General features: G+C 40.5%; 1 protein-coding gene and 1 long non-coding RNA gene across 3 annotated transcripts in view; one reads left to right on the top strand and one right to left on the bottom strand.

Annotated features, from left to right (window-relative positions):
• Positions 1-4,303: 4,303 nt before the first annotated feature.
• On the top strand, positions 4,304-8,174 carry LOC120503786. The gene is made up of 2 exons (XR_005627838.1): positions 4,304-5,342; positions 6,032-8,174. It is a non-coding gene; the product is annotated as an uncharacterized LOC120503786 (long non-coding RNA).
• A 219-nt stretch (positions 8,175-8,393) lies between these two features.
• Positions 8,394-8,801, bottom strand: part of LOC120503817 (translation initiation factor IF-2-like) — a 761-nt gene continuing 353 nt past the window's right edge. The window contains exon 2 of one of the 2 annotated variants that reach the window (XM_039712797.1): positions 8,394-8,788. In XM_039712797.1, coding sequence (XP_039568731.1) covers positions 8,455-8,788 — 334 coding nt within the window. In that variant the 3' untranslated portion in view covers positions 8,394-8,454. The other variant, XM_039712798.1, reaches the window with a different exon arrangement.

Below are 8,801 nucleotides of genomic sequence, written 5' to 3'. Positions count from 1 at the left end.
CGTCTGCTGTTCGCCCTTGTTCGGGTGTTGGAGCGGTGCCGCTTTTACGGGCAGAGCTACGTGTGGCACACGGCTCCAGGGAAGGAGCGAGCGCCGCCGGGGTCACGGCACGGGTGCTTTTTTCCTCTTGTGTGATCCGTGCCTTTCGCAGCCGTGTCCTACCGATGGAAAAGGACGGCATAAATTAAAATGGGAGGTTTTTGTTTCTTCTGAAAGGTGATGTTCAGAGGAGCGTCTTGCTGTGAGACGGGGAGTGAGTTAAAAGCTTTGGAGGTGATAGAGACTGGGACGGGAGGTTCAAGTACAATTACAACAACAGTTACAATCATTTCTTCTGCTTGGTGTTTGCAGGACTTTCATGGTTCTGTGAGAAGATGGGAAAACAGGATTGTTTTCTCCAGCTTTTTCCATTTTTTTTTTAATGTCTTAAGGCCAAGGGCAGAAATAAGCATATTAAATATTTTCAGTGACAGTTTCAGTTCCATTTAGTCATCACTAATGACATCACAATGCACAATAAGGAGTTTCTTTCAATTCATATTCCATGACCAAGGCTACAGAGCTTTTGGTGCTGGGTCCTGATGTTTTGTACACGATGAATTTAAATCAGTGATGGTCAGGAAGTGAGTTCAGGGAGCAGGGACTCCCCTGTAATTAATTTATGGTGTACTTCATGTAAAATACATCAGTGTAGTTTATTAGTAGTCTAATTATCAGGATTAAGTGTATTTTTTGGCACTACTCAGAATTTTTCCTGGGCTTGTCTGCACAGAAATATGTACACACCCTTGAGTTTACTTGCTTGTAAATATGTCTTGTGATGTGCACAGTAAACATGTCTCAAATACTTAGAAATCCCCCCAAAAACGTGTAAAATACTGTTCTTACCACACAGAAATACACGGGCAGTGTGTCTGTGGAGATGGATACAGTGCTGCTGGTTTATTTGTAGAACAGTGAGTAAATTGCTCTTTCTGTGGCAGAGAGGACACATTGCAGGAGTTTTCCTGGTGAGCGGATTTTGGCAGAGAGGGGAAGGTCAGGCTGCCAGACAGGAGGGAGCAGTGTCACTTCTGCCACCACAGCGAGCCCTGTGAGCTGAGGCTGTGACTTTGGCACGTGGCAAAAACCCCCAGCCTCAGCTCTGGGGCACTCAGAGGATTCAGTTTTCAGACTCCCCCTTCTTGGTGTGCATGGTTTGCATTTGCATGGTGCCTTTCACAGTACAGCCATCAAACCTTATTTACGCAGGACTGAGCTGGAAGCAGTGATGGCCAACAGGACTGTCTCACCCACAGGAACTGGGACTGCATCCTCATGCCAGCCCTAAGGAGGGGTCTCAGCACTCTTCATGCATTCCTTCATTAAAAGTCTCTTTCCTTACAGGTTGTTTAAGTTCAAAACAAGTGACAAAAAAGCTTGTTTACAATATTTTTCATTTTCTCTCTTCTTGTTTATTGCATGTAAGCAAAAGTAAATTTGCAGAAGCAAAAGGAACAGATTGCTCTGAAATTCTGGTGTGGTTGACTTGACACTGAATAAAAATAATGAAAAAAACTTGGACAGAAGAGTTCTTAGCTGTTACTCCTAGGTATAATTACATGTCCTTTCGTAGTTGTAGAATTATCAGCTTTGTCCTGAAAGAAAGATTTAATAGGAAATAATTGCCAAATTATGTTGAATTGTTCTTTCTAATGTAATTGTGCACAGGTTTTTACAGGAGATAGGAGTATTCTTATTTTTTCTGTAAGAATTCATGTAAGGGGTGCAGCTGATTTTCTTCTTGATCACTACTGAGCTCTCTGTTCTAGACTGAGGGACTGAATTACAGGGCTTTGGTTATTTGAGTTGCTTTGAAATGGGATAACCAAGGGAACTAAACATTTGCTTAGTATTACAGTAACAATGATCTTTCTAAGCCTTTGTACAGTTAATCTTTCTGAGCCTTTGTGACCTGAAAGAGGCCCAACTTTGGTATGTTGTGACAAGGCTTTGTCAATGAGATGTTCACCTTTGTGTCTAACAGAGAGTCAGCTGTTAAACTCCTGGTAAATACAATTCCATTATTGACAGTGCGGAGTGAGCTCTTAGTAAAACTGTAAATGACAAATGAAACACGTCTGCTTTACCCCCCTAGGGCTTCTTTAGATCAACAGTTATTTAAATACCAGGAAATTGTGAATTGAAGATAATAACCTGTATTAATAAGTTAAGGAATTATGTCATTTGCTTGCATAACTCATGTCAGTACATGCAAATTTTGTTATTTCATCAGTAGTTTCCAAGGTATTTAAGCCTTGTCTGAGAGCCCAATAGAAGTTGAAGGGTTTGATGTCCTCATTACAGAACTTTACCTGGTAATATATCCTGTTCTTCCCAGCTGTAAATTTACATTCCTGCAGATCAGAAGCCCAGGGATTGTGGTTTGGTCTGTACTGTGCAGTATTACATAATAGATATTATGTGTTTTTTCAATTAATATTTTGATTTTTTATGAAATATGGAAGACTTCTCCTAAGAAAGCCAGAGAATGTTTTGACCAGTACCTTTAATTTTGGGATTCATGTAGCTGAATTCTGCACCAGGAACAGTTGAATGTGCACGTCAGCAACTGATGTAGGCTTTCACTTAGTAAACAAATTCTTTGGTTTCTCTCTTTTTTTGTTTTTTTTTTTTTGTCTCTTGCAGGAATGTCAGTATGTGCTTAATTACTGATTTTGATAGCTGTTTCTGCTAACAAAAGAATGTGCCTGTACTGTGATTTATATTAATGCTCACAGTGCTCTGTGCACCTGAAGAACATGCAGCTGCTGGCCAGTGGGAGACCTGATGCCTCCTGTGCTTTGCAGACTGTAAAATTTGCTTTTCTCTCTTTTCTGTCATGCAGCCAGATGAGGCTTGTTGGTCCTGAAGTGGCAAGGTAAACCTTGGTTCTTTGGCTTAAGGCCTTTGTTGTCATTTTCAGAAGTTCTGGAATACTGTTCTAGGACTGGCAAGATCTTATGGCGTAGCACCATGGAAAAAAATAACTCTCTATTGTTGAACCTCATTTGAAAATATATACCCCTTTGCCTGTACTGCCTTTCTTTACTTTTTCTCTGTTTGTTCTTCCATCTTCACAAATGCATTTCTCACTTACCTGTGTGAAGACAGCATGCTCCTCCTTCAGTGAATGTGCTTATAAAGCCAGGAGAACAAGATAATCTGTAAGCATGAGATTTAAGAGTACTGGCATGTTTAACTCTAGTTCTAGTAGCAAAGACTTTTTCAAGTACAGGTTTATCAAGGTGAAGATTTTTCTGTGTGATGGAAGAATAACAAACAAAGACAACTCCATTTAATATGAGAGAAACATTTGGAATGGTTGCAAATGCAGTCAGATGCAGTAGATACTTCAGAAGGCATTTTCAAGGGAAGAATGCTAAAGGAAGTTATGAAGATAACAGGAAATTAAATAAAAGTCAGTATTGGTTAACCAAGGGGAAATGGGAAATCAGGCCATGTCCCTTAAGAGGATTTTCTGGGCAGAAAAATAAAGTGCATGTAATCTTGGACAACCTCAAAATATTATTCATAGGGGAAAAGGAATAGGACAGAACTCCAAGGGAAATGAAATTGGCTAAAGAGGAAGGGAAATGTATGTTTCTTTTGGGGGAGCATATAGATATGTATATTGACAGATTAACCCATCAGCTATATGGAGTTTACTTGCATTTCTTAAAGTCTTGTGGACTAATCTTATTTAATGAATAACTGTGATACAATATTAAATTTGCTGATGACACAGTTATTAATACAGAGGGGAATTATGATAGCGAGGCCGATTGAAAGGACCTTGAGGACCAGTATAATTGGATTAGTTGTATTATCCAAAGTACAGCACTATTCAGCTAAAGCTAATGCTGAGAATATATACCATTAAGATGGGACTTAATTAATTTTTGGTCACTGTGGATGACAGTAGTAATTGACCACAAGATTAACTGTGAGCTGCCAATGTAGTATATTTGGTAAACTAACTCTTGTACAGATATTCATTCTGTGCAAGAGGCATTATTTCCGAGATATTTTTTATTTTTTGTACTATATTCTGATCACCTTAATTCAAGAGAGGTGAAGTCAAACTGCAACAGATGCCAAGGGAACTGCTAGGGTGCTCAGGAGAATGAAGAGCCTATTTTAGGAGTGAAAACTAAATTCTGAGTTTAGCTTGTTTAATCCAGGATTAGAGCAGATATGACTGCAGTCTTTACATACCAGGAAAGGAAGAATAAAGTAAAGGACACTAGCACAAGAAGAAACTTGGTAAACTCGCCAACAGTAATTTTATGTAGGAGATCTAAAGTTTCTGTGACTACTAATGAGTAAAGAATACTTGAAGACAAACAGTTGTTAGTTTTAATATAATATTAGACATGAGTGTGACAGTGTTGATGGTTGTCAGAGCAAGGAACTTGACTCATCAGCTTCCTCTTATGAATATAGCAGAGCCAGTTTTTACAATAGAAAATCATTCATTTAAACTTTGTAAAGTAGTTGGGTATTAGGTCTTACTGCTAGGTGAAATCATATAAATAGCTGGAAGATTTGAAGAAAAACAACACTTTCTGTTTTCTCTGTTGTTAGTCTATCTTTTTGCATGTGCCTTTAACTACTTTTGGACAGAGGGCAGCAGATCAGACACTGTAGGAGCACATTACTAGTTCTCAGAGAAAGACGGTGAGCACAATGACTGTGATTTTACAGATTTTATATGTTACATAAAAATAAATATAAGGATCTTTTCTGTTTTCTTGTAAAATAATCTGTTTGATTTTATAGATCTTTTTGGAGGGAACTAAGCTACAGTTAGGAATATGGGAAACCAGGCTACAGATGCAATCGCATGGAACACAATCCAGTGTTTTTCCCTTTAAAACCCATTTATTTATATAGCTGTTACAATGAGATGACCAAAATGGCAAAAGAACAATCAAAATTTTTTTGCAAATGACAGTAGTGAAATAAAGCAACAGTTTCTTAGCAACAAACTGGAAAATACACTAAATAATATATTTTACCTGCTGAGGTTTTTGTGTGCTACATTCCAAGCATTGTTCTGAAGTAGATTCATATTTTTGATCATGTTTCTTTTATATTATTCTTGTTACAGGTTTGCCTTGACACGGAGATTTCCTGAAGAACCACTGTTCATGGCTACATTTTTACTTGGAGTACAAATAGAATAAAAACAACCTTGTTTTGTAAGGCTAAGGGATTGGATTTAACATCAAAATTGCATTTTTAAGAGTCTGGTGGACTGTAAAAACCAATTCCAGTCAGAGGTCGCTCATTTGGAAATGGTGAGTGACAGCTGCTGCAGCTTTGGCTGTCTCTCACTGGCGGTAAACAGACAAAATTCTGAATTGAACTCCTGCACAGTTCAGGTGCTGAGTCCTGAGCAGAATTGTAATTACACAGTGCATAACCTACATTGTGTACATTATAAAGTGGTATTTATTTTTCTTTGGACTATTAAATTAGAGAAAATGGGAAATTAAGAATGATTTTGTTTTTATGGGTTTTTTTCCCCAACATAATTAAAAAATACTTTGCTGAATTTTTCCTTCTTTTTTTGGTTTGGCTATTGCGTGAAAAATTCTGGCTCTTAATCAGGAGCACACGTGTTTTGCCTGAAAGCTTTTCTTGGCATGTCTTTATCCCCCAAACCAGTTCCTCCATATTTCAGCTGATTCAGGCATTGCAATACATTCTGGGACCTCGCAAGTTTTCAATTTCTCTCTGAATAGTTTAATTTAGAGGTAGATTCTTTTGGTACGTGTAACAGGTATGGTGAGGAACACAACTTTTTCAGAGTAGTTTCTAGAAGGCAGACACCTCACTGCTGGGTAGCAAAGGAGAACTGTGCATCTGTCCAACCTGACAAATCACCCCAGAATCTTAGATAGAGTCAGAGTACCAGAAGGTACAAAGTCCTTCTATGTATGTTGTCTTTCTGAAGGCATGAATAACACTCTCTCTCTTCCACCAGGTATGGGTGCCACTTTCCCAGGTGCTCTGCAGTTGTCTTCCTCAAGGAAGGATTATTTGAAATCAGCCTGGTACTATCTATCCAAGGTCACATAGCCCCTGCGTTAAAATGAAGGCTCCAACTCACTCTGGATTTCACTAAAGCAGCATGAAATAGCTCTTGATTCTAATACAATAGCTATGACAAGGTTGGAGTGAAGCTGAGAGTAGAGTTTCATTTGAGAGAAGAGAGGAGAGGAAAAGGGAGGAGCTGAAAGCAGCAGCAGTGGAAGGGAAGTCATACGTGACTTTAATCACAGATGAGAATGAGAGACCACTTGTCTGCACGTTTACTGTCAGAGGGGATTCATTTTTATGTATGTGGGTTTGGAACAAAATACGAAAGCTTTATTCTTTATGTCAAATGTATGGGTCACAATGAGATATGTTTATATTTAATTCCTTCTGTGTTCTTTATTCTAGTATTTAGTGAAAAAAATAATATTTTTTTGTTATTCTGCTTTTCACATTTCCAGGATATTTGTAGATATCTTTGACATATCTACAGATTTTAAGGAATCATGTCTGCTCAGTGTTTCCTGGACTGAGTGAGAAGGACAGTTTTTAAAGGCAGCAAGGAAGAGATAAATGTTTACACATTTATAAAAAACTCTCTTCCTTAGTGGCTTACAAAGTTTATGTAAAATATAACATGAGAAATCAGCCTAATTGCATATTTAAAATCTGTATTCTTCAGTCTTTAAAATGGAATTCTGGAATTCCTTGTTTGAAAACTGCATTGAGTTCCTAGTTCAAGGCATTCAAAAGAAAATACCTTTGATCTCAGAAGATCTCTGATTCATGAGAATTACTTGCAGGGTGAAATAACCACAGATTGGTTATTGGTATTGATCTGTGCAAGAACTTGCAAAAGGATTTTCCTCACTAACTGTGTTTGGAATTTCAGTATGTTTTCCTAATACTTTTGACTGGCAGAAGCCTCCATGTCAGGATTCTATATTTGAGGAGGGAACATTGTCTAAAACTCCTTTTTTGATTTCCTCTCATAGGGCTAGTTCCTTACCTACTCCAGGAGGACTTAGGTTCAGTTACAGCTATTTATTGTATTTCTTGTCTAATTCTCCTTGGTTAAACAATGTTCAAAAAAGTGTTTCTCATTTTAATTCATCATCATGCCTTGAAAATGCCAAATGGTTTTATTTTCTATTACATAACACTTTAATTATTTATGTGTATATTGGATTAGATTTTCCTGCTAATAGTTCTGTTGTACATTTGAAATTAATGGAGATCCTCTAATTTTTTAATGTTTTACTAGTTTATCTGAGCACAGGATTTGGCCTAACTGGTAGACAGAGGGGACATAGGGGACAATGGTTATTTTTTGCTAGATAAAAGCTGAGGTATAGAATAAAAATTGATAAAATTCTGGGCAATATACTATATAGTATCATATAATCTTTATGATTTCTGGAATTACTGCTAATCTTTTATCAACAAAACTTACTTGGTCACGTGGGCATTTCACAAGAAAAAGACATTGTATCCCCTCAAATAAGCCTTGTCAAATATTTACAGGTTTTTTAATTCCTGGTCTGAGTGTGACTGATGTGTTCATATAAACACTGCAAAGGCCGGTCTAGAGGTCTGGTGAATTACTTACGACAGTAAATGCCAAGTCTAGCTCTGTATGATGATTCTTGTCCTGTATGCATTTTGCATCCCCAAAAGAAGCTTTCTTACTAATTTTTTAAAGATTATCCATGCTTATTTGTCTATGAATCAGAGGTAATTAGCATACTTTTATTTTGAGAAAAGTACTCTCTCTTCAACCCCCAAGGCAATCCTTTGTGAGCCAAAATGGTAAAGGCATCCAAGGCCTAATTGCATATATCAGGAAAATTATCAGTATGGGAATCTGTGCTGCTGCTGTGAGTGTGAGTGGTGTGTAAACCTGCATTTAGAATGCAAAAGGTGAAGAATAAGAATTTATGAAGAGTGTAAGTGATGTCTTCGTCAGAGTTTCACAGTTTACTGCCAAAGAAGTAATTTATTTTTTTTCTTTTAAACATTAATGTAAAAGCGTTCATGGGGGGAGGAACCTGTTTTGGACTTTTCATTAAAAACATCACTTGTTTTCCGTTTCCCCGGTGTAATTTGATTTGACACAGCTGTGAGACGGGCCACACAGGTGGGGTCCCAGCGCCCTGGCGCGGAACGCGGCGCCCTCAGGGGAGGGGTCGGGGAGCAGCGGCCGAGGCGCCGCCGCCGTGCGAGGGGAGCCCCGGGGCCGCGCTGAGGGGGCCGCGCCCCCGCGCGTTCACCGCCCTGCCCTGGCTGGGGCTGGGGCTGGCCCGGCCGGGGCTGCGGCGCTCACCCGGGAGGGAGCCGAGGGGCTGCGCCGCGGGACGGGGGCGGGGAGCGTCACTGCACCACGGCGACCGTCCCTCCTCCTCCCGGGCGGGCGGAGAGGCGGCACCCGGGCACCGCGGCGGGGCTGTTCCGCTGCGCTCCGCGCCCTGCCCTGCCCTCCTGCCCCGCCGGTGAGCAGCGAGCCCGCAGCCCAGGGCTCCGGCCGAGCCTTCTGGCGCCCGGGGGCGCTCCGGTCCCCGCGCCCTCGCTGCGGACAGCGGTGGCCAGCGACCAGGGCAAACTTGGCTCGAAACTCCCGCCCGCCGGGGCACCAGCGGCCGCAGCGGGCTCTCGGGGCTGCGGGCGCCGGCCCCGCCGCCTGCCCGCCCGGGCGGAGCGGAAAGTTTGCCGGCGGGAGG

The sequence above is a fragment of the Passer montanus genome, unplaced genomic scaffold (assembly GCF_014805655.1).
Source record: "Passer montanus isolate IOZ18808 unplaced genomic scaffold, ASM1480565v1 scaffold27, whole genome shotgun sequence".
NCBI classification, from domain to species: domain Eukaryota; kingdom Metazoa; phylum Chordata; class Aves; order Passeriformes; family Passeridae; genus Passer; species Passer montanus.
Note: the sequence above shows the minus strand (reverse complement) of the source record. Positions and strands in the feature narration are given on the sequence as shown.